Source organism: Pseudorasbora parva, chromosome 3 (assembly GCF_024679245.1).
Source record: "Pseudorasbora parva isolate DD20220531a chromosome 3, ASM2467924v1, whole genome shotgun sequence".
NCBI classification, from domain to species: domain Eukaryota; kingdom Metazoa; phylum Chordata; class Actinopteri; order Cypriniformes; family Gobionidae; genus Pseudorasbora; species Pseudorasbora parva.
In genome coordinates this window covers 6,127,022-6,153,222 of record NC_090174.1, presented here as the reverse complement: position 1 = coordinate 6,153,222, position 26,201 = coordinate 6,127,022, and the positions used below count along the sequence as shown (strand labels likewise).

The following is a 26,201-nucleotide window of genomic DNA, read 5'->3' as shown; positions in this document are numbered from 1 at the left end:
TCAATTGTGTTCATCAGAAAGAAGAAAGTCATATAAACCTAGGATGTCTTGAGGATGAGTAAATCATGAGGTCGTTTTCTTTTTAAAGTGAACTACTCCTTTAATAATCAACTATATATGGGTGTCTCTATTCTACCCGTGTGTGTGGCTGACTATAATCAGTCAGACCATTCGTTCTCATCAAGTTCTGAGTCGTCTTCTGAGTCGCTGTACTCCACGGCAATGCGGCGAGAGAGTATAGTGGCTACGTCATTCCCCACCGGCTCTCTTTTAGCCTGCTGTTCCTGCTGCTCCTGTACTTTCTTCAGTTGGATACCTGAACACACACAAAACAAATTGTACAGTAGCAAATACACTACACAGGACCAACTATATAGTAGTAGCTGTTGAGTTTAGACTAAACAACGAAAGCATTAAAAGGATTTCCATTAATCATATGCCATATGAATCAACATAGACATCTACATTAACATTCAAGCTACAAGAATATTATAATATTAATCAAATTGTGGACTGCCATTCACTGCCATTATAAAGCTTAGATTAACCAGGACATTGTTTAATATAACTCTGATTACATTCGTGTGAAAGAAGAATCTCATATACACCTAGGATGGCATGAGGATGAGTAAATCATGGATTTAAATCATGATTACAATTTCTGGGTGAACTGTCCCTTTAAGTTTGCTTAAAAAGAGAACACTAAAGGTGCACTATGTACAAATTTGTCAGTAAAATATCCCAAAACCACTAGGCCAGTATTATATATTTTGTTCAGTTGAGTACTTACAATATCCCAATGTTTCCAACTATTTGTTAATCGTGTGAAAATTGTTATTTTAACCAATGAATCGGGATGTATGAGGGAGCTGTCTGTCAATTGCGTCATATCTGCGTTACCCTCGGTTTCGGTTTTATTTTGCAAAAGCGCTTTACTCTTAGCAGTGTGAACAAGTGTCACAGCAGCTGCTAGGCGAATGCACAGAGTAACGTCATAACGTCATTTTAAACACACTCAGATGTATCTAATATGATAAACAGAGCTGTGTTACCTCATACGCATGACTGGAAAAGTGGAAATGGCGGCAGTGACTGTGGTATAATAAAAGTCCCGCTGCTTTTAATCTTATTTCAAAAGACAATATAAGTAATTATGAAATAAAACAAAGTTAGTCAAAAAAGACTCTAAAGTAAATTGCATTGAATATAAATGTACATTGTACAATTGGAATTAATCATACAAAACATTACTTTCAGTTCGAACTTAAGTATATAATTTCCTTAAGCATCCTGAATTGTACTTTTTCATCTGTATACAGTAATATAGTCATGTTAATGTGTACCACCATGGATAGCACTCTCCTGCTGATGCCGACAAAGTAGTTAACAACACACTCCACTTACCCATGCGTATTGCTGAGAGTAGGTCACTGCGAGCGTCTGTGACAGGCTGCAGACTGCGCCTCCGTCCCTCTCCAAGAGCTCCTGGATGAGGTGGTATGGGAGGGGCTGGGGGCGGAGGTGGACCTTCAGGAGGTGAGGCTAAAAGTGGTCCAGGAGGTGGGGCAGGTGGAAGAGGATACCGTAAGGATGATGGGATTGGTCCAGAATGTGGAGTAGCTGGAGGTGAGGCAAAAGCCGTCTGTGCCGATGGAATGATGGGAGGCACTGGAGGAGGGGGCGGACCTGAACTGGTATAGTACTCCATCATACTAAAAGAGAGAAAGAGAGACGGTGAAAAACCTGGTATTTGGAAACCTCTCCAGGTAACCTCTACATGGACCAGCATACATGGTGTAAGACTGGAAAAAAACTACCAAATGCCTAAATGTCGAATCGAGGAACATGGACTCTCTGAGAAAAGAGAGCACCATTCGAGACGCAAGTCTCACCTCAGTATCAGCTAATCTACATATTTCTCTGTTGACACCCTCTCTCCCATTTCCTACGCTCTCTCATGCTGAGATCACAGAAATTACACCTAAAATGTATTTGTTACAATGTCAATCCTCACGATACAGTATTATATGTTTGATATCATTGGAAATGTCTCAGTGCGACTGGTGAAAATATCTCAACGCCACAGAAGTAAACCAGAACATAATAAAGGTTTTAAGAGTTTAGAGATATCTTGCCTTAGTATGGTGGGTGTGGCTTTCAGCCATTTGGTCTTCTGTCAATGCAGGTCTATGGGACAGTGATTACATTTAAATTCCCATTGTTAACATTGAATGTTTCTATCTCGGTCTGGGTATTTAAAGGAATGTTGAAAGGAGACCAGGGCTCGATACTGTAATCAGGTCAGGTCAGAATGCTGGATGTCTCAAGATAACCCAGCATTATGCAATCTTCAGAAGTCAGGTATAGATTTCATTCTTTACTTCAGAGTATTTGATGTTATATGCATTAGGCTACCTTTAAATTGATCATGTAACTGGCATTATATGACTCTTAATAAATTGTTACACTTTGACTGATTCTGAATTGCTCTGGAATTATTCAGGTTATGAACGAGTATAATTTCAACAAAGGGTTAAACAGAATAATTAAATGTGTGATTAAACTATTAAATATAAAACACCAAATAAACAATTGGCATAAAACCTAAATTCGAAATTATGATTAAATGGAGTGAGATAAAGAGGAATTGGAATTAAATACTTTATGCCCAGCTAAAAACAATGAACATGCAAAACCTTCACCCGCCATCGTTAGCCTCCATTGGGACGATTTTGCCGGGCTTACAATGGTCATTGGATAAAGGCTTGTGACTAAAGCATAAAAGTCGGGTCCACTTTGTAGCTTTTTCCAGTGCTCACTGTATCATTCCAGTATACCTTGTAAATACAACTGGTGTGCTCACACTTGGGCTGTTTGGTTTGATTAAAACAAACACTGGTGCGATTGCTGTTAATGCGGTTCATTTGAATAAGTATGAACGCTGCCATCTGAACCCTGGTGCACACCAAACAAGAGGACCGGCAAAAAAAGATGGGTCTTTGGTGTGGTTTGCAACACAGACCAATGACATGTAAACAAAACAAAAACTAATTTAAAATATATTAAATGTAGGCTAATATAGAATTAAGTTATAATCAAGTACTTTATATGTGCTTTAATTTATTAGTCAACACATTAAAGGTGTATTTTTAAAGCACAAAAAATTAAATAAAACTTTTAACTTGATAATATTACAAAGTGCGCCTTTTTAAAGTGTACTTTTATATTTTAATACAAGTACATTTAAAAAAATTATATATATATATATATATATATATACACACACTTGTAAGATTTTGAAGTGCAGATTCAATACAATTAAAGGGTTAGTTCACCCACAAATTAAAATCATCACATAATTTTCTCAGCTGCAAGCCATTCTAGATGTATATGACAATTTTCTTTCAGCCAAACACAATTGGAGTTATATTAAAAAATGTCCTGGCTCTTCCCAGCCTAATAATGGGAATGAATGGTACCCTTGATTTTGAAGCCCAAAAAAACACATTCATCCATCATAAAAGTAATCCATAACGCTCCAGGGGGTTAATAAAGGCCTTCTGAAGGACACTCTTCCGCCAGAACTCGACTCACATACGGAAGCCAGTGATTATAAAATTATAAATATGGATATTTTTCTTACAAAAAAACCCATTGCTTTGCTTCCCTGGAAGTCGTATGGATTACTTTTATGATGGGTGGATGCGCTTTTTTGGGCTTCAAAACCTAAGGTACCATTGCATTCACTACCATTACTAGGCTGAAAAGATCCAGGATATATTTTTTTAATATAAATCTGATTATATTCGACTGAAAGAAGTCATATACATCTAGGATGACTTAAAGGCAAGTAAATCATGCAACATTTTTTGGGTCAACTAAAACCATTTTCCCAAGTATCAGCGCACTACATAAGTTGAGCAATGGGTGCATGACGCTTCCCCTCTGCTCACGTGTCCAGTGTGACACTAGACCAGCACTAATTTACATGGCAATACTTTTTCAGCAGTCTGACACAAAACTACAATATCTTGTTAATTCAAAACAGCAAATTCACACATTTTTTGCTATTACCCATAGTCTGTTGGTGGAAGCGTGATGTTTCCATTGACTCCATTTTCTCGGTGTAGGTACTGTGGAGGAGTTGGATGTGTTCTAGCGAGTAAGCCCACTCTGTAACCTCCATCTGCACCTACACCCACCCCTGCAGGCCCTCCGATGCTGTGGTACTCGTGCTCTACCCCTCCATTGGCACTAGATGATGCTGTCTCCACAGGCATGAACGGGTGCGGCGGTGCTCGTGCTTGAACGTGAAATGCTGGGACTGGGTAGTCGAATTTGTTTGGATGTGGCCTGTTGAAATGTGTAACACTTTACAGTAAGGTCCCATTTGTTAACTTTAATGTAATAACTAACAATGAGCAATACATTTGTTACTGTATGTATTAATCTTTGTTAATTTTAATAAAAATAATTACTAAGTACTTCATACAAATATACTCACCCGGTCAAAAGTCTGGAATAATTCAAATGTTAAAAAGTGTCACATGATCCTTCAGAAATCATTCTAGTATACTTATTTAGTGCAAAATTATTATTAATAATGGTTATTAATAATTGCAATAACTGAAATCATTTGATTAATAAAAAGTTCAAAAGAACAGCATTTCTTTGAAATATAAATCTTAAATCACAAACCCGATTACAAAAAAGTTAGGACACTGCACAAATTGTGAAAAAAAAGAAAAAAAAAGAAATGTAGTAATTTACAAATCTCATAAACATATATTTTATTCACAATAGAATATAGATAACATATCAAATATATCAAATGCTGAAAGTGAGACATTTTGAAATGTCATGCCAAATATTGTCTCATTTTGGATATTATGAGAGCTACACATTCCAAAGAAGTTGGGACAGGTAACAATAAGAGGCCAGAAAAGTTAAATGTACATATAAGGAACAGCTGCAGGACCAGTTTCCAACTTATTAGGTCAATTGGAAACATGATTGGGTATAAAAAGAGCCTCTCAGAGTGACAGTGTCGCCCAGAAGTCAAGATGGGCAGAGGATCACCAATTCTCCCAATGCTGCGGCAAAAAATAGTGGAGCAATATCAGAAAGGAGTTTCTCAGAGAAAAAATTGCAAAGAGTTTGAAGTTATCATCATCTACAGCGCATAATATTATCCAAAGATTCAGAGAATCTGGAACAATCTCTGTTCGTAAGGGTCAAGGCCATAACCATACTGGATGTCTGTGATCTTCAGCCCTTAGACGGCACTGCATCACATACAGGAATGCTACTGTAATGGAAATCACAACATGGGCTCAGGAATACTTCTAGAAACTATAACTATAAGTTATCCGCGCTCAGTTCAGAAGCCTGCATCTCTGATGGTATGGGGTTGCAACTTATTTTCCCCTTAAAATTATACATTTTCTCAGTTTAAACATTTGATATGTCATCTATGTTGTATCCTGAATAAAATATTGAAATTTGAAACTTCCACACCATTGCATGGTGTTTTTATTCACAGTTTTATTTGTACAGTCCCAACTTTTTTAGAATCAGGTGTGTATAAATGTCTTTACAGTCACTTTTGAATAATTTAATCCTTAATTTGTGTCCTTGCACAAAAGTATTAATTTATTATTACTTACCTCAAACTTCTGAATGGTGATGTATCATGGTTTCCACAAAAAAAATATTAAGCAGTAACATAATTAAATGTTTCTTGAGCATCAAATCATCATATTAGATTGATTTCTAAAGGATCATGTGACACTGAAGACTGGACTAATTGATGCCGAATATTCAGCTTTGATCACAGGAATAAATTACATTTTACAATTTCTTTTAAATTGTGAAAATAGTTTACAGTATTTGTGTTTTTACTGTATTTTTGATCAAATAACAACAACAACAACAACAACAACAACAACAAAACGGCTCGGGTTATGTATATAACCCTTGTTCCCTGAGAGGGAACGAACACTGCGTCGAAACGCTTTGGGGATGCTCCCTAAGCATCAGCGAATCTGAAGTCTGAATAAACACTAGTCCAATCCGATTGGTCGTGCGTGATGACGTCATTGTGACGGCGTACCCGGAAGTATAAAAGGGGAGCCGGCGCATAATGGCGGCAGTTTTTTGCTCTGAAGCATGCGCTCCAGGTGTGCCGAGGTGTGGCGGTACGACGCAGTGCTCGTTCCCTCTCAGGGAACAAGGGTTATATACATAACCTGAGCCGTTCCCTTATCGAGGGAACTTCCCACTGCGTCGAAACGCTTTGGGGAACGAATACCCACTAGGCCACACCGAGGGTAGCGCCTGTCCTAGTGTGAAGCCGGAGACCGGGCACAACTAGGGTTGGAGCACCCTCGCGCCAGGCGTCGCAGGGAGATCCAGGCTGTAAAACCTGATAAAAGTGTGTGGGGTAGCCCACCCCGCCGCCTCGCAGATATCCTGCAAGGGGACCCCAGAAAGGAGGGCCACCGAAGAGGCCATACCTCTGGTGGAATGTGCCCTCACGGCTACAGGTGCAGGCAAACTGGGCACCTGATAAGCCATGGTTATCGCCTGGACAATCCAGTTACTGATTGTCTGAGTAGACGCAGGCAACCCTTTCTTGGGTGAGCCGAAACACACCAAAAGTTGTTGTGATCTCCTCCACTGTGCAGACTTCGCCAGATACACCCTGAGTGCCCTGACCGGGCAGAGTAGGCTAAGTCTCCCCTCTTCCGCCGTCACGTGAGGCGGAGGATGAAATGCCTGCAGAACCAAAGACCAGACCACCCTCGATGGGACCTTAGGCACGTAGCCTGGCCTAGGGTGTAAGATGGCCTTCACTCCACCCGGGGCAAACTCCAGGCAAGTCGGCGTTACCGCCAAGGCCTGGAGATCTCCCACTCTCCTCAGAGAGGTAATGGCGAGGAGAAAAGCCACCTTGAGGGTCAGATTCTTCGGGTCTGCTGACTCCAATGGCTCGAAGGGGGCCTCAGCCAGCCCCTCGAGAACCACTGCCAGATCCCAGGTTGGAACTCTGGACTGAGCCACAGGCCTCATCCTCCGCGCCCCACGGAGGAACTGTACAACCAACTGGTGCCTACCCAGAGGCCCATCACCCAGAGGAGTGTGGAAAGCCGCAATGGCAGCCACGTACACCTTGAGTGTGGACGGGGTTAGGCCCGCAGAGAAGCGATTTTGGAGGAACTCCAGCATTGAAGCCACTGGGCAGTTAACTGGGTCCACCTCACGCCCCCTGCACCAAGTGGAAAACACATTCCACTTGAGGCTGTACAGTCTCCTTGTAGACAGAGCCCTGGAACTGAGTAAGGTCTCTACCACCTCTGCCGACAGGCCAGCCTCTAGGTACCTGGCCCCCTCAGGGGCCAGACCCAAAGGTTCCAAATCTCTGGCCGGGGGTGGAATATCGTACCCGCCGCCTGAGACAGGAGATCCCTCCTCAGAGGAATCTGCCATGGATGACCTGCCAGCAGGGCTATGATATCTGAGAACCAAACTCGAGTCGGCCAGCGGGGTGCTACCAGAAGTAGACTGATCCCCTGCCGACGGACGCTCTCCAGGACTCCCGGGAGCAGAGCGATCGGGGGAAATGCGTACAGACGCCGCCTCGGCCACGTCTGCACCATGGCATCCAACCCCAACGGGGCTGAATGCGTGAGGGAGAACCACAGTGGACAGTGGGACGTCTCTCGAGACGCAAACAGATCCACTTCCACTGGGCCGAACCTCTCGCACATGGCCTCCACCACTTTGGGGTGGAGCCGCCACTCCCCGGGCCTCAGCCCCTGCCTCGACAGGATGTCTGCTCCCTGATTTTGAACCCCCGGGACTTACATTGCCCTGATGGACAACAGTTTCCCATGGGACCACAGGAGGATTAGATACGCCAGTCTGCACAGAGGGCGCGACCTTAACCCTCCCTGGCGATTGAGGTACGCTACGACAGCCGTATTGTCTGTCCGCACCAGGACATGTTGGCCGCGGAGGTCCGGGAAAAAGCTCCTTAGAGCTTTGTAGACCGCCATCATCTCCAGGCAATTTATGTGCCAGGAGGAATGACGGCCCTCCCACGGGCCCCTCGCAAAGCGGCCGTCCATGACCGCGCCCCAACCAGTGAGGGAGGCGTCTGTTGAAACGGATTTCCGGCAACAGGACGCTCCCAACACTGGCCCCTGGAACAGAAACCAAGGTTTCTTCCATATGACTAGGGAACGAAGGCATCTGCGCGTTACCCTGATCATACGAAAGGGATTCCCTCTGGGGGAAAACCCCTTGGTTTTTAACCACCACTGGAGGGGTCTCATGTGTAGCAGGCCGAACGGTATCACGTTGGACGCTGCTGCCATGTGCCCCAGCACTCTCTGAAAGTGCTTCACAGTGATGGTGTGGCCTAGCCTTATTCCTGAGACCATCGCCAGTATGGTCTCGACTCGCGCGGGAGACAATTGTGCCTGCATCGTCGTCGAATCCCATACAACCCCTAGGAACATAGTCCTCTGGGACGGCGTCAACACACTCTTCTTCGTGTTGAGTCTCAGCCCCAAGCACTTTATGTGGGCCAGAACGACATCTCGATGCCGAACCGCCATCTCGTACGACTGGGCCAGTATGAGCCAGTCGTCTATATAATTCAGTACACGGATGCCCTGAAGCCTCATAGGAGCCAGAGCTGCATCCATGCACTTTGTGAATGTGCGTGGGGAGAGGGCTAGGCCGAAGGGAAGTACTCGATATTGGTACGCTTCGCCCCCGAAAGCGAACCTCAGGAACTTCCTGTGACATGGAAGGATGGAAATATGAAAATATGCGTCCTTTAGATCTATCGTGACGAACCAGTCCTCGGACTGGATCTGACTCACGATCATGGGAATAGTGAGCATTTTGAATCTGAACCTCCTCAGAGACCGATTCAAATCCCTCAGATCTATAATCGGACGCAACCCTCCATCCTTTTTGGGAACTATAAAGTACCGGCTGTAGAACCCGGACTCCCTTTCTGGCGGAGGAACGTGCTCTATGGCTCCCTTCGCCAGTAAGGATTCTACTTCTAGTTCCATTACCCGAACCCGCTCTGGTACCACTGTGGTCCAGTTCAACCCCCTGAACCCTGGAGGAGGTTGACCAAACTGCAGTCTGTAACCATTCTCTACAATACGCAGGACCCATGTAGACACACTCGGAAGGCATTTCCATGCGCCGAGATAATCTACTAAGGGAACCAGCCTCTCGAGGCTGGCGTCGGGTGTTACACGAGCCTCGTCCCCGACCCCCTGAAGCGGTTGCCCGGCAGGAAGTGGTTGGGAACGAGTCTCTGTGTGCGGACGCGCGAGCTGCCCAGCCGCAGGTCTTTCCAGAGGCGGCTGGAGCAGCATGCGTTCGCGGGAAATCGATGTGGCCCGAAGCGTCATGGACGGCAGGATTACCACATCGATTTCCACAGGGCGCCGCGAAGGAAGCAACCTCGGTTGCCCCCTCGCGGGAGGGACCGCCCTGAGAAGCCCTGCCGAGGCTAGGACTTCTTCCCAGCAGCCTTTCGCGCCTGAAGGACGTTCCTCAGATCGCCCTTAGGAGCGGAAGGCTGCTGGTGAGCGCGCCGCCTCTGTTGCCAGGCTCCCGGAGGAGGGGCTCTAGAGGCGACGCTCTCTCTCTGCATCTGACGATGCGAGGAGGAGCTGGTGGGCGGCTGAGGCTGCCCGCTAGGGCCAGCCTTCCTGGGCTTAGAGCGGCGAGGGAGGTACTGTTGGAAGGCCGCTGACTGTCTCTTCGCCTCCTGGTGCCTGGAGACGACGGCGTTAACCGCGTCCCCAAACAGACCAGAAGGCGAGATCGGGGAGTCCAGGAGAAAGGCTCTGTCCTTCTCCTTTATCCCTGATAGATTCAGCCAGAGATGCCTCTCCGCTGTTACCATTGATGCCATGGAGCGGCCGATAGCACGGGCCGTCTCCTTGGTAACGCGGAGAGACAAATCTGCGACCTTCCTGAGCTCCAGTACATCCTCCGGAGAGGGACCCTTGCCCTCATCAAGCTCCTTTAGGAGGTCAGCCTGGTAGGCCTGCAAGATGGATAATGAATGCAGGGCACTACCAGCCCGCCCAGCCGCCATATAAGCCTTGCCCACCAGGCCTGAGGTGTCCCGACAGGGTTTGGTGGGCAGCACCGGGGCCTTAAGGGACGATGCCGATTCGGGCGAAAGATAGCTCGCGAGAGCATCCTCCACCCGCGGCATCGCCCCATAGCCCGCCTCGCGTGCCCCCAGAACGTTGGCATAATCCAACAGTGGGGGATTGGACACATGCGAGGAGTAGGGCTTCTTCCACGATCTACACACCTCGGTGTGTAGATCCGGGAAGAAAGGTAATCCCCGGCGCGGTGTTTGGACCCGGTGTGCAAGGAACCGGTCATCCAGCCTACTGGGTGGCCGGACTTCCTGTTCCTCCTGTGGCCACTCGATATTAAGTTTGGCCACAGCGCGGGTCAACACCTCTACCAGCTCCTCTTGGGCGGGCAGATGAGGTGATGGAAAAACCTCATCCCCCATCCCGATGCCCGCCCCCTCCGGCTCCTCGGAACCGGAGAGAACGAGCATCGGACCCTCCGCCCCGGGGGAAGATGCCGCAAAGCGGGCTTCCACACGGGGAGGAAGATCCTCGGAACTGTCAGAGGAGGATTGGGAAAGTGCCGCAGCAGTCCCAAAACCCTCTGACAAGTCCCGCTGTGAACCCCATGATCTGCGACGCCGAGACGCCTCAGCGACCGCGGGTCCAGAACCATGGGGCTCACGAGGCTGGCCGGTCTCATCGAACACGGCCAGCCGAGAGCGGAGCAGTCTGAGTGTCAGCCGCTCACAGTGCTCACAGGCGGCTCCCTCGAGAGCCGCCCGAGCGTGCTGAACACCCAAACACTGCACACATAACAGGTGTGTATCCGATCCCGAGATGTAACGGGGACACGGATGCACACACTGCCTGAACTCACTCCTTCTCTCTTCCATACTTTTTACAATAAATCTTTCACACACACACTCGCAACTGGACAGACAACAGTAAATAGACAGACCAAACAGAGAGCGCTATGCTGAAGAGCAATAACTGCCGCCATTATGCGCTGGCTCCCCTTTTATACTTCCGGGTACGCCGTCACAATGACGTCATCACGCACGACCAATCGGATTGGACTAGTGTTTATTCAGACTTCAGATTCGCTGATGCTTAGGGAGCATCCCCAAAGCGTTTCGACGCAGTGGGAAGTTCCCTCGATAAGGGAACATTAATTAAACACACGAAAGCAAATACCTGCACACAAATCAATATATAAATGACTTATCCATGCAAATAATATATAAAAAAATAAGAATTGTTTGTTTTGATGTCATTGTGCCTTTAAATGAATGGATCTATTTAAATGAATAAACTTGTATTTTATCCTTGTGCATAACAATGTTAATGTTTGCATTGCAATGTCACATTTACTTATTATATTATTAAGTGCGTTACTGTAAGCATTATTTTTGCTTACAAAAATAGTTAAAATTACTTTTTGTAGCAATGTAATTATTTTGGCATAAATACGGTTTAAAATATCAGACCTGGCGTCTGGAGACAGCAAATCCTCAGACGATACACCCCTCCGAACTGGATGATTGTGATGACGATGGTCCGGCCGTAGCTCCTTATCAAAAGCCATCATGTTCCATTCCTGTCTGCGGTTATGAGCCTTACGAACCTTCTTCACCTCTCGAGGAAGCGTCCCGTCAACACACCGCTTCTGCTCCTGTGCCATCGTGTGCATGAAGGAGAGAGGAAGATGTAAATGAGCTGAGCTTTTAGCTTGAAAAGTTCTGAGCAATACCATTTTTCCTCTGGGAGAGGATTGATTCGATTGAGTTTTCACTTAGAAAAGGGACTGTGTGTGAATGGGTCAACTAAGCAGAACTCATTAAGTCATGCACTGCTGCAAAGCCAACTATGTTTGCATTACATTACCAGATTTATAGATTCATAGTGATGAATTTACCCTATGCTTCCTCTTCTCTTTTCTCTTGTCTTCGGTGTCTTGAAGCATTTTCTCCTTCCACAAGTCAAAGAAATATGAGGGGTCTGTGTAGAACTTAATTCCATCAATATGATCATCCCTGGATAAAAAAAAAAAAAAAAGGTTTAAAATATTATAAGGATATTATGGATAGTTCACCACAAATAAAAAAATCTGTCCTTAATTACTTATGTTGTTCCGAATCCGTAAGACTTTCGTTCATCTCTGGAACATAAATTAAGATTTTTTTTTGATGAAATCTGGGAACTTTCTGTCTCTCCATTGACAGTTACACAACTACCACTTTGAAGCTTCAAAAAAGTTCATAAAGAGATCGTAAAACTATACCATAAAAATTGATCGGTTTAGTCCAAATTATCTGACGAGACACGGTCGCTTTATATGATGAACAAATTAAATTTAGGCTTTTATTCACTTAAACATTCATCAACTCACATCAGTTATGGTAAACGGAAGCTCAAGTATGTTCGCTTGACGTGTGAGAACCAATGAGGTTCATTCTCGCGTTACGCATCATGTTTGAGCTTCAGCAAGAACCATTGAGGTTTGTTTCTGCGTCAAGCAGGTTTGGTCGAGTTTCTATGTTCGCTGATCAGTGTTTATATGTAAATAAAAGCCTAAATGCAATGTTCATCATATAAGTAAGTAAGTATTAGTAAGTTTTTAAGGCCATTTAAATTATGAGGACATTTGATATGTCCTCATAAACTACATTTATAGTGTAATACCAGTGTAATACCCATGTAGTTATACAAATTTGTGTCCTCATAAACCACATAAACAGGCTCACACACACACACACACACACACACACATTCAAACGCACGCATGCACGTGCGCACACACCTGTAGGCAGAGAGTATGTGCAGAGGTGGTGGTTTGTCGCTGGTGTTGTACATCTCTGTGATGGGGTTTGGAATGCTGCTCTTTGTCACCACCTGCTGGTCTGACACTGTAGAACTCTTGAAGGCTTTACGCATGTTAATGTCCTGAAGAGAAACTGTGGCAAACAGGCAACAGAGAGATTATTACACACAAGTTCATTAATTATCTCTAGGCACGCAATATCTGCTCTCCACAGAATTAGAAAACCCACCATTTACAAAGTTCAACACATGCCCTGTATTATCTATGAGTTGTGTTTTTTGATGTTATACTAACATATACATGAATAAAAAATGTATTCAATGAGATATTTAATGAGGTATTAAATGAGAAACATAGTTAACATGACTAAAGTCGTCATGAAACGTAAGTTGCGGTAGTCCTTTCTTCGCTATTGTGACATATAGCTGAAGAACAAATGTAGGTTATAATTGTAAATGTATTTTTTTTTGTTTTTTGTTTTTGGAATTGATTGGATGGTGGTGATTTGCCTTTGATGGATCTCACATGAATGACAGGTAGCCCCGCCCTTGCACAAGTAAACAGGACATTAGAGAAGAGATGTGCTGCATGAGGGACGGGAAGTTGTTCTGATTAAAAGTGCACTATGTGGTATTTTTGCAGTAAAATATCCAAAAACCACTAGGCCGGTGTTATATATTTTGTTCAGTTGAGTCCTTACAATATCCCAAATGTTTCCAACTATTTGTAAATTGTAAAAAATTTCTATTTTAACTAAGGACCAGGACGTTTCAGCATAGCGTCTGAGGAAGTCGCCTGTCAATCGCGTCATATCTGCACTACCCTCAGTTTTGGGTTTTATTTGGCAGGAGCGCTTTACTCTTAGCAGTGTAAACAAGTGAACGCACGGAGTAACGCCATAACATCATTTTAAACACACTTAAATGTATCTAATATGATAAACAGAGCTGCTTTACCTCATAATCATAACCAGAAGAGCGGAAATACTGCAGACGCCCGGCGACTGTGTCCCGTCCCGTCATAATAAAAGTCCCGGTGTTCGCGAGCCGTGTGTTTGTTTAACAATCGCTTTCAGCTCCACAACACTCACTCCTGATCTGCTTTACACTACAGTAACGTTAATAACCGCATGCATGAACATGATTTCTGCCCGAGTCCTATTTTCCACCGGCTGTGAGGTGAAGACCACATGTCCCAAGATGCTAAGCTCAAACTTTGCGTCATCAAACTACGCCTTTGTTTTGAATAGGCGCCCTCTAGTGGACGGAAAGTTGCATTGTGCACCTTTAAAGATTACGAGGGAACAAGATTAAAAAAATGGTGTGAGATATTAAATTCTGTGATATTTCATTTAAAAAAATTTAAATTTCAAGTTAATGGTGACATTAGAGATATGAAAATACCACCTCATAAAAAACACAAGAAAGGGGATCCTCTGGTTACTTTTGACCCGCATTTCCTTGTAGCGACTCAGGCGAATCAAACACACAATCGCCAGTTACATTTAACAAATATGTTTTGAATGCTTTGTGCTTAGTAACAGACCTTCCCCCAACACAACAGAGAAAGATTCTCCGTTACCCTGGAAACCATCTGATAAGACATTTAACGGCCCAAAAGAATTTGGCCACATGAAAAGTCCAAAGTTAAAGACACAAAGCTTGTAAAACACACGCTTTTGCCTCAAATTATAGACAAACCATCTATAAATGAACATGCACCCCAGGACATTCTATGTAAACACATACAGTCTTGTTCAAAATAATAGCAGTACAATGTGACTAACCAGAATAATCAAGGTTTTTAGTATATTTTTTATTGCTACGTGGCAAACAAGTTACCAGTAGGTTCAGTAGATTGTCAGAAAACAAACAAGACCCAGCATTCATGATATGCACGCTCTTAAGGCTGTGCAATTGGGCAATTAGTTGAAAGGGGTGTGTTCAAAAAAATAGCAGTGTCTACCTTTGACTGTACAAACTCAAAACTATTTTGTCAAAACATTTTTTTTTTCTGGGATTTAGCAATCCTGTGAATCACTAAACTAATATTTAGTTGTATGACCACAGTTTTTTAAAACTGCTTGACATCTGTGTGGCATGGAGTCAACCAACTTGTGGCACCTCTCAGCTGTTATTCCACTCCATGATTCTTTAACAACATTCCACAATTCATTCACATTTCTTGGTTTTGCTTCAGAAACAGCATTTTTGATATCACCCCACAAGTTCTCAATTGGATTAAGGTCTGGAGATTGGGCTGGCCACTCCATAACATTAATTTTGTTGGTTTGGAACCAAGACTTTGCCCGTTTACTAGTGTGTTTTGGGTCATTGTCTTGTTGAAACAACCATTTCAAGGGCATGTCCTCTTCAGCATAGGGCAACATGACCTCTTCAAGTATTTTAACATATGCAAACTGATCCATGATCCCTGGCATGCGATAAATAGGCCCAACACCATAGTAGGAGAAACATGCCCATATCATGATGCTTGCACCTCCATGCTTCACTGTCTTCACTGTGTACTGTGGCTTGAATTCAGAGTTTGGGGGTCGTCTCACAAACTGCCTGTGGCCCTTGGACCCAAAAAGAACAATTTTACTCTCATCAGTCCACAAAATGTTCCTCCATTTCTCTTTAGGCCAGTTGATGTGTTCTTTGGCAAATTGTAACCTCTTCTGCACATGCCTTTTTTTTAACAGAGGGACTTTGCGGGGGATTCTTGAAAATAGATTAGCTTCACACAGACGTCTTCTAACTGTCACAGTACTTACAGGTAACTCCAGACTGTCTTTGATCATCCTGGAGGTGATCATTGGCTGAGCCTTTGCCATTCTGGTTATTCTTCTATCCATTTTGATGGTTGTCTTCCGTTTTCTTCCACGTCTCTCTGGTTTTGCTCTCCATTTTAAGGCATTGGAGATCATTTTAGCTGAACAGCCTATCATTTTTTGCACCTCTTTATAGGTTTTCCTCTCTCTAATCAACTTTTTAATCAAAGTACGCTGTTCTTCTGAACAATGTCTTGAACGACCCATTTTCCTCAGCTTTCAAATGCATGTTCAACAAGTGTTGGCTTCATCCTTAAATAGGGGCCACCTGATTCACACCTGTTTCTTCACAAAATTGTTGACCTCAGTGATTGAATGCCACACTGCTATATTTTTGAACACACCCCTTTCAACTAATTCAACTAATTGCCCAATTGCACAGCCTTAAGAGCGTGCATATCATGAATGCTGGGTCTCATTTGTTTTCTGACAATCTACTGAACCTACTGGTAACTTGTTTGCAATAAAAAAATATACGAAAAACCTTGATTATTCTGGTTAGTCACATTGTACTGCTATTATTTTGAACAAGACTGTAACTGTCTTGTAAAATGTTTCTTCTGTATGGCATTTTGCATCTTTTTGTCTTTGTCTTAACAACTTACTAGTTCAGGTAACCTCATATATGTCATGTCTCCTATCAAATTAATGCTCACTTCATGACTTTCACACAATTAGAGTATGAATGGGCAGAGACCCATTGATTCAAGCTTGAATCAAAGAGCCATAAAATCGCCAGAGGAATTTCCCGCTTGGAAATCCCAAACAATCTCATTGGTTAAGTCTAACCCAGGAGGGTGTGACTACTCCCAGACCTTAAAAAGAGAGGCGCTCGGATGCCCTCCCTCTCTCTTCTCTCTCTGGCTGAACCAACACGTCATCGTGGCTGGCCCAAGCAGGGAGGGCCTCCATACACAGAGCCATGTGCTGTGCGGGACCAGAAACCCGAGGCCCACACACGGCTATTATGCCAACAGGCCCCAACACTTCATGTCGACCTTCTTCTTCTTCTTCGACCATCAGAGACTCTGCAAGTTCACCATCATTCCTTCACTCACCACGGAAGGAATCATGCGTGGTAAAACCCATCAGACCAAACCATCGAACTTTCTTCTGCGATTTCCACCTCGACGGTCTTCTACGGCTCAAGCCATATGCAAGTATTGTACACAAAACAAATTGCTGTGTAGTGAGTAAAACTGTAAACCCCTTTGTTCAGACAAAGGGGCTTGTTGTCACCGATGGTTTCTCTCAAGGTTTTAGACCCTTTAGACTTCATCCCTCTGTACTGACCCGGTTCCTCTAACCACTTTCACTTTAACTCTTGCTATGTATGTTTTGTGTATGTATGTGTTTTATGTCTCGTTTGTGATTTATAGATATTAAATTTTGTGCACAATATATGTTTGGTTCTGACTCCCTGCCTGCAAACAAATTGTCCCTTAAAAGATCGATCTGGTTATGCGCTCTAAGCGCTTATGTAAATACAAAGGAAGAATATTTTTTCTGTAGCCATGAAAAATATCCTTTTCTTAGAATTAAGTAATAATCAATACTAAATGTTCACAAACAAACTGATTAATTGATTGCAATGTTAATGTAGCTACATAAAGCTAATCTATTTAAATTATTCAAATATTCATAATTAATCATAATGGGTAATGAATAATTATTAATATTTCCCTTAAGAGCTAATTCGCTACACCTGTTAAAAGAGCACCCGCCCCATCTCTGGTCAAGTGATCCTTGACCTTTCAGCTTTGACTGACCTTCCTCCACACTAGAGTCCAACTGAGTGACCTTGATTGCAAGCCGGTCTATACGGTCCTGTAGAGAATTAGCACGCAGGTAGAATGTATTGGCTTCATTAAAGAGCTCGCCAAACACGTCCTCAGCATGTTTGCCTATTGAAGATGAGAAAAACAGACAAAAGATCACAGATTAACTTAGAAATAGTCATTTAGATAATGTAAAAAACAGTACAGTAAAACTATTACAGTACATTCACTCCTAGATTATTCCGGTGCATGCTCTAATATATAGCAGAACCGCTGCAAACAGAAATATTCACTGAAAATCAAATGATGTGTCTCATTCCATACATTCACACAAACACATTTGCTCAGTCAGATGAAGTTGCACACAAACATTGGAAACTGCAGGCAACATGAAGTCACAGATTCAGGGTCTTTGACCCCACAGAACATGCATATACTCGGCGTCCACATCTGTCGATCTCCCTCTGCACTTCATGGGATTAGGCTTTAGAGCATTTGCTGAAAGCCAGTGAAAAAGCATTGTTATCCCATCTCATTTTGTCTATTGATTCATGTGCATTTGTGTAAAGCAGCACTACTTACATATAGATTAAATTATATTATGATTTTAACCAAAATGCTAAACTGTGTTCTCAAAACAACACTGTCTTGCATAAATGTCATATGTTTTATAAAGGGGGGGGTGAAATGCTGTTTCATGCATACTGAGCTTTTTACACTGTTAAAGACTTGGATTCCCATCCTAAACATAGACAAAGTTTCAAAAACTAATGTTGGACGTTTGTTGGAGTATTTCTGTGTTAAAAATACTCCTTCTGGTTTCTCACAAGTTTCGGAGAGTTTTTTTGAGTATGGGTCGGTTTGACGTTAATAGAGCGGAAGGTCCTTGTATGGGCCGTACGGGCTATTCTCCCGGTAGGCTGCGCGCGCGTGACTAGAGCGAGAGAGGAAATGCACGCCCATAAACACTCGCTCAGGTGCAGATCCAGTCGATCCAGGCGGTGCGCTCCACTTTATTCCTATGAGTGACATTAAGCAACTTCAACGCTCCAGCACAGCATTCCGGGAAGGCAGCGCTGCATTTGAACCGATTTGAACGCAGAAATGACGGGAAGCTTCACAACATCGCTTCAGTCGCCTTGTAAAGTGGATCTCTACAGTCACTGCTGTCACAGGACTTCACCAAATCATACCAAAGAAGTGTGTTTTTGACGGAGCGGCCCCAGCGATAAAGGTTCGGTCCTGCTTTGGAACAGGGCTGGACTGGGGCTAAAATTCGGCTCTGGCGTACCCAGCACATCCGGCCCATGAGTTCCCCGTGACTGTTTTTTCTAGGGTTGGGGCCTTAAATTGGAGTATATAAATAAAACTAGGACAAGGACAAATAATGATTGTTATTATCGAATTTGCTGCAAATGCAGATAAACTTAATATTGCTTTTTTTTCACACAGAAATGCCCTTGTCAGTAAAGCACATATTTTAGCCAATCTAATATGATAAAGTAGGTCTTACTGAGGCTGCTAAGTTGGCGTATGATGGCAGAGAGAGTGTTGTTGGTCACACACTCCAGCTCATTGCTGATGGTCTCAGGTAAAGCTCGTCTGCACAGGTGCTTCGGCTCGATGTTTCTCTTGACCAGCGGCATGGCTTCACCTCACCACACAAACACACCAACAAACTTCAGCACCTGAAAGTACACAAACAGTCAGTTAGATCAAAAATCCTCACACCATCCGTCACACATCATTTCTGAAACACGTCTTTTTTACTATCTTTGATCACTATCTATATCTTTTTATACTGTACAAACTGTATATTCCATCCCCTTACAACCTACCCATCACACAAAACTTTCTGCTATTTTAATTCTGTATGATTTCTAAGCTTGTTTCCTCATGGGGACCTCAATTTAGTGTGCATTCAGGTTGAAGAAAAACACACACACACACACACACACACACGTTGGTCTATGTGGTTTACAGGGACTCTCCATAGGCGTAATGGTTATTATACTGTACAAACCGTATTTTATTATCTATTCACTTACACTGCCCCTGCCCCTAAACCTACCCATCACAGGAAACATTCTGCATTTTTACTTTCTCAAAAAAACTCCTTCTGTGTGATTTATAAGATGTTTTCCTCATGGGGACCTAGAAATGTCCCCACAAGGACAAGGATTTCGGATATTGCCATCTTTGTGGGGACATTTTGTCCCCATAACGTAGGGATTACCAGGTCACACACACACACACACACACACACACACACACACACACAGTCTGGTTCACTATCTTTGTGGGGACTCTCCATAGGCGTAAGTTTTTATAACGTACAAACCGTAGTTTCTATCCCCCTACACTGCCCCTGCCCCTAAACCTACCCATCACAGGAAACATTCAGCATTTTTACTTTCTCCAAAAAAAAAAACTCATCCTGTATGATTCATAAGCCTTTTGAAAAGTGGGGACCGCTGGCTGGTCCCCACAATATAGGTGATCTCAGGTTTTACTATCCTTATGGGGGACATTTGGTCCCCACAATGTAATATAAACAAGGACACAAACCCAGAGTTCCAGAGTATTTGTTTGACATCTAAACAGTGTGGCTTTAGAGTCCAATATGTCAGAGGTCAATGTGTGTATTTTCCTCATCAAAAAGCTCTTTTAGTAATTATAAATGAAGGTTGTGTCTAACTTAAGTTATACACTTATCACAGGTCTTGACTAAATGGCAGAATATTTTCAAAAATATAGATTTTTTTTCTTTGTACAATTAAACCTGCTATATAATATACTTTAAAACTTTTACACTGAGAAAGCCAAGCCAGTTACATTTCTATGTAACTCAGACTCTGCACAGCAACTGTGGTGACGGGTCCCAGTGTTCGCACAACTGCTCTTCGACTGGGCCAGTATGAGCCAGTAGTACTAGTTGAGAATGTGAACACCACGCTCTCATTGGAGCAATGGCCGCCTCCTCAATGTTCGTGTGTTTTCTCCGTCACACATTTTGACTGGCAGCCTGTGCAGGGCAGCCTAGAAATCTAGACGCACCCTAGCGGCAGCAAATCTAATCTACCTCGAGTGTCGTCTAGCAACTCTCAATACACGTCTGAGCTGTAAAAACCAAACTCTGGTCAGGCCAATCACATCGTGTATAGAGTGGGTGGGCGGGGCTTAACATAATGACGGCAGAGTTGCACTTGCGTGCTTCTAGTAAACATAGAAACTGGCGAACGGCGGTCTTTCGAATCAGCTTTGACCGCGACTCTGGAAGACTTGGAGTTAAGTTTTTCTCTGAGAAAAGAACAAAAAACGGCACTGAAGTCATTCTTAAGAAGGGAAGATGTGTTCTGAGTTTTGCCGACCGGATATGGCGGAAGTTTAATCTATCAGCAAGCTCTACTTCACCTTCGTTGCTCTGGTTGGTTGTAGCGCTATCCAATTGCATGCAGAGGGAGTTTGAAAGACAACCATTTATCCCGCCCCTCAGATTGAGCCCTGTCAATGGTGAGTTTCCGGACCAAACATCTTGATGTGGGTCTGGCTTGTTAGGCTATGTGCAGGGACCAATTCAAGACTCGCAAGTCCAGGATTGGCCGTAACTCACCCTTGGGTACAATGAAGCACAGGCTGTAGAAGCCTGTCTTCATATCGGTTGGAGGGACCGGCTCTATTTTTGCCAGTAGGACTGTGACATCTTTCCCCTAAGACAGGAGCATCCACCTTCAGCACAGAGGTGAAGTGGATGCCCCTGGACACTGGGCGAACTGAATCGCATAGCCAAGTCTGAGAGTACGGATGATCCAGCGAGACAGGCTGGGAAGGGCTGGCCAAGCCCCCAGTGACCAAGCAAGTGGGACCAATGTCACCACAGTCATACCCAGAGTGGGGCAGCGAGGTGGAATGCAGACACTCAACTTGGATGGCCCGAAGTGGGGTCTGAGTATGCGGAGCAACATTTACCTACTTCCGCTGGGGGCAACAAAGGTGTGCAGAGGCCGCTTGAGTGCGTCCTGAACATTGCCAGCGAACGCCCCACCCCACCCCATCCCCGCTGACTAGGGGAGAGGAGCCTGAGGGTGACAAGGCATAGCACAGTACACTGCCAAGCATGTTCTCTAGGGACCCAGAGATTTCAGAAACAGCTCTTTTACTGCTCTCGCTGTTGCCCAGGGTGAGGCTTCTGCTGGGGCTTAGCGGGAGCGAGGCGGCCACACACTCTTAAAAATAATGGTTCTTAAATGGTTCTTTGGCAGGGGTGTATGGTTCCATGAAGAACCTTTAATATCCAAAGAACCTTTCCATTGCATAAAAGGTTATTTGTAGTGCAAAAAGGTTCTTTAAACTATATCATGTTTAGAAAAAAAATGGTTCTTTAAAGAACCTTTCACAAAACAGTTCTTGGGGGAACCAAAAATGTTTTTTCTATGGGTGGAGGCAGTAGTGGTCCGCCAGGGCAGGATGTGACGAATACCCCCTGTCTGCTTCTGGGCAGCCGAGATTTATCGATATTTATCGGTCTCCATCATATCCGACATGTTGAGCCAGAGATGGCACCATGGTGGATATCACCTGACCAACGTGCTGTGATTTTCATCACCCAGAGGGCGAGGTCTGTCCCTGCACAGAGCTCTCTCAATGGGCATGCACCCTTGTTACGGGCGCATATATATATATATATATATATATATATATATATATATATATATATATATATATATATATATATACAGGCCCTGACAAAAGTCTTGTCGCTTATCTTTTCTAGAAATACCTGATATTAACCTGACTTTTAATGAATTAATTGGTGTTAGAAATAGCTCATATGAACAGCTAAAACCCTCCCAAATGATGTTTAATGCACTGAAATAAATAATTTTCACAGAAAAAATATTTATCATTTAATCAAGACAGAAAGGTCAAATTTTGGCAAGACAAAAGTTTTGTCGCCTTTACAGAAATTGAACAAATTTACTGCAAATACAAAAATACGTCAGCAAATTAAGTTGTGGTGCTGTGAGGTTTTAGTTTAGCAAGGATTCATACAATTTATTGATGAAGTCATCAGGAATAGCTAAGAAAGCAGTCTTGCATGCCTCCCAGAGTTCATCAATATTCTTTGGTTTCGTCTTCCATGCGTCCTCTTTCATCCTACCCCACATATGCTCAATGAGGTTCATGTCTGGTGACTGGGCTGGCCAATCCTGGAGCATCTTGATCTTCTTCGCCTTGAGGAACTTTGATGTGGAGATGGAAGTATGCGATGGAGCACCGTCCTGCTGCAGAATTTGGCCTCTTTTATGGTTGGGAATAAGAGGTAGCTAAGATTTCTTGGTATTTTAGACTATTGATGTTGCCTTCCACCCTGCAGATCTCTCGCACACCCCCATATTGGATGTAACCCCAGACCATGATTTTTCTTCACTGTTTTCTGGGTGAATCTCGGATCCATTCTGGCTCCAGTAGGTCTCCTGCAATATTTGCGGCGACTGTGGTGTAATTCAACAGAAGATTCATCTGAAAATCCACCTTCTGCCACTTTTCCAGCATCCATCCTTTTAGCAGGCTGTGGGCCTTGGCAAATGCCACACGGTTTTTCAATTGTCTTTTGTTTAGTGCTGGCTTCTGGGCACTGATTCGACCATGGAGGCCATTTCGAGACAGAATCCGACAAACTGTTCTGGTTGACACAGGGACTTCAGGTGACCAGGTCTCGTGGAGCTCTGCTGCAGTAGAAAATGGGCTGGCCTTGGATTTTCGAGCCAACAAACGGTCCTCTCGAGCAGTTGTCTTGCGGGGTCTGCCTGACCTGGGCTTGTCAAAAACGTCTCCAGTCTCTTCAAATCTTTTTTTTATCCTCTGTACTTGACGCTGAGACACATTGAAGGTGTCTGCCACATCAGCAGTGGATCTGGTCTTCAGCCTCTTGATAATCAAAACTTTAGTCTCTGGGTGAATCTTAGGCATGTTTGCAGAGGTCTAGTTGCAGTTGATGTGAAGGTCTAGTGTACTGGGGTTCTTTTTATACACACTTGAGACCTAATTGATCCATTATTAGTCACAGGTGAAGCTCATATGACAAGGCGACAACACTTATGTCTTTGCAAAAATTGACTCAATGGGCTTTACCAAGCTGTGAATATTAGAATACTTTTTGAAAGTTTAGTTTTTCACTGAAACATTATCACAAAAGCTGGTGGGATTAAAATGAGCCATTTCTTGTAAAAATATCTTGATTAGAAATATATTTCAGCGGCACTTTAGGTCAATTTGTACACAAGCGACAAGACTTTTGTCAGGGACTGTATATATATATATATATATATATATATATATATATATATATATATATATATATATATATATATATATATATATATATATATATACCAGGAAATTTCAAAGCTTCCACGTGTTATGTTACTTTCATTCTGTGGCCTACTATCTAGATACGAGTAAGGTAACTGTGTGTCACCAGAAGATTATACAGGGGGAGGTTGGTGTTCCCAGCCTTTCAGGATTAAGTTATTAGATGCACACACACACGCACACACACACACACACACACACGCACACACTGCTCTCTGGATTACAGCCACTGTCACATTAACTCCTGATGACACATTTGCGAGAGAACACAGCTAGATGCATCCAAAGTTTTCACGTATTTGTTCATAAAGTTACTCTTTAATGCACAGAGACAAAAATGTGTGTAGAATAAAAGGAATGATAATTTATTCAGCTAAAACCTTTAAATCCACAACACAGCATGTTACACAAGGTCTGGGTCACCTATACTTCCTGCAGAGCATGTCAGTACTGAGGCATGAAACTTAGTTTATTTCAGTCCCAGGCTCAAGGTTTGCTTTATTGGATATTTTATAGGCTATATAACGCAGGTTTGCAGTCACATTCCTTGTCTCATAATAGTTGAATTAGGTGTCAGGTTTCAGGAGAAGCTAAGCACAAGTGTAATTGGTCAGCATCTCTCGGTTAGCGACCAATCAGGCGGGCAGGCTTGTGGAAAGGTCCATTAACTCAAATGGAAATCAATGGCACACTACTCAACAGTGCTCCATTTCACTGGTAAAAGCACAGAACACACAATACCACATTGAGCTACATGACTCTAATTATCTGTTAATGACCAAACAAAAAAGGAAAACATATTTCTGTTGAGGTAATTGCAAACTAGATTAGTTGAAATGATTGAAGACTATGCCAAATGCAGATGTGGGTGAAGAAATGTGACAAACAAGTAAAATACTAAATGTACAGAGAATGTACTTATACAAATAAATGAACAAATAAAACACAGAAAAAATTGTAATATTATTACAATTTAAAATAACGGTTTTCTATTTGATTATACTTAAAAGTATAATTTATTCCTGTGATCAAAGCTGAATTTCAGCATCATTACTCCAGTCTTCAGTGTCACACCTCCACACAGCATTTATTCAAAATAGCCTTTTCTAACAATATGAATCTTTATTTTCTAAATCAATTTAACACATCCTTGCTGAATAAAAGTATTAATTTCTTTCACACACAAAAAAAAACTCACTCCAAACTTTTGACCAGAGAATTATTTTAAGATTTAGATTTAGGTAACACTTTACTTAAAGCATGAATGTAAAGTATAATGCATTATAAAAGTATTCATAATGTACAATATAATGCATTATATCTATTAGTAAATAATTTTAACCCAAGCTAAAATGCATTATAATATTCAAAGATTCATTGATACATCTGAAATTGGTTGTTTGTCATGCTTAAAAGCATTAAGCATGCTTAATGCATTTTAAATGTAGTTACAATTATTCATGAGATCACAAAATGCATTATACAGTACATTACAAGGCATAATTAATACATTAATAATACTTGTATAATGTATTATACATAAAGGCGTTAAGTAAAGTATTTTACCAAGATTTCTATTTCAAATAAATGCTGTTCTTTTTTACTTTTTATTCATCAAAGAATTCTTATTAAAAAATAAATATTAAGCAGCAAAACTGTTTCCAACATTGATAATAAATTCTCATATTAGACTGATTTCTGAAGGACCATGTGACACTGAAGGCTGGAGTTGATGCTGAAAATTCAACTTTGCATCACAGGAAATTACTTTACATACAAAAATATCATATTGGCTATATGACAATATTCAGTACATGGTTTAAAGTGGTAACATGGCATCACTACCATCCCATCACCACCGGTACTTATTGTAACTGGAATTGGAGTTCACAAATCGCTTCCAACTCTGAAACGCTGATAGATAGCAAAGTTGAGGACTCATTTAATTAATATAGCGTCGACCTTTAGTGACGAGCTGCGCGTGACGCTGACAATTGCACGAGTTTATTATAGGGGGCCATTAATCTCCGAACCTATGCCCTATAAACTATGTAAACATGTAGGAATAGTTATATTATAATAAGGAAGCACTACACAAAGTTTTGAGTATGTATTTCAAAACATGTTCGCTTACCAAAAAGTGTCTTGAATGCAGATGCACGTCAGATGAAACGGACCGTCTGGATGCGCTGCCATCAAGGCATTGCATTAGGGCGGGATTATCATGTTGATTGACAGATCTGTGCACCAATCGCATTTCACAA

The 26,201-nt window shown here is 42.8% G+C and overlaps 1 protein-coding gene across 1 annotated transcript; it reads right to left on the bottom strand.

Annotated features, from left to right (window-relative positions):
* wasf3a (WASP family member 3a) lies at positions 1-26,201 on the bottom strand. Its single transcript, XM_067439901.1, has 9 exons — positions 26,072-26,201; positions 19,076-19,250; positions 17,554-17,688; positions 12,931-13,084; positions 12,046-12,163; positions 11,618-11,802; positions 4,075-4,353; positions 1,405-1,712; positions 1-316 (listed from the first exon to the last, which is right to left on the bottom strand). Exons 2-9 carry the CDS (start codon positions 19,206-19,208, stop codon positions 159-161), a joined length of 1,470 nt encoding a protein of 489 aa, XP_067296002.1. The 5' UTR covers positions 19,209-19,250; positions 26,072-26,201; the 3' UTR covers positions 1-158.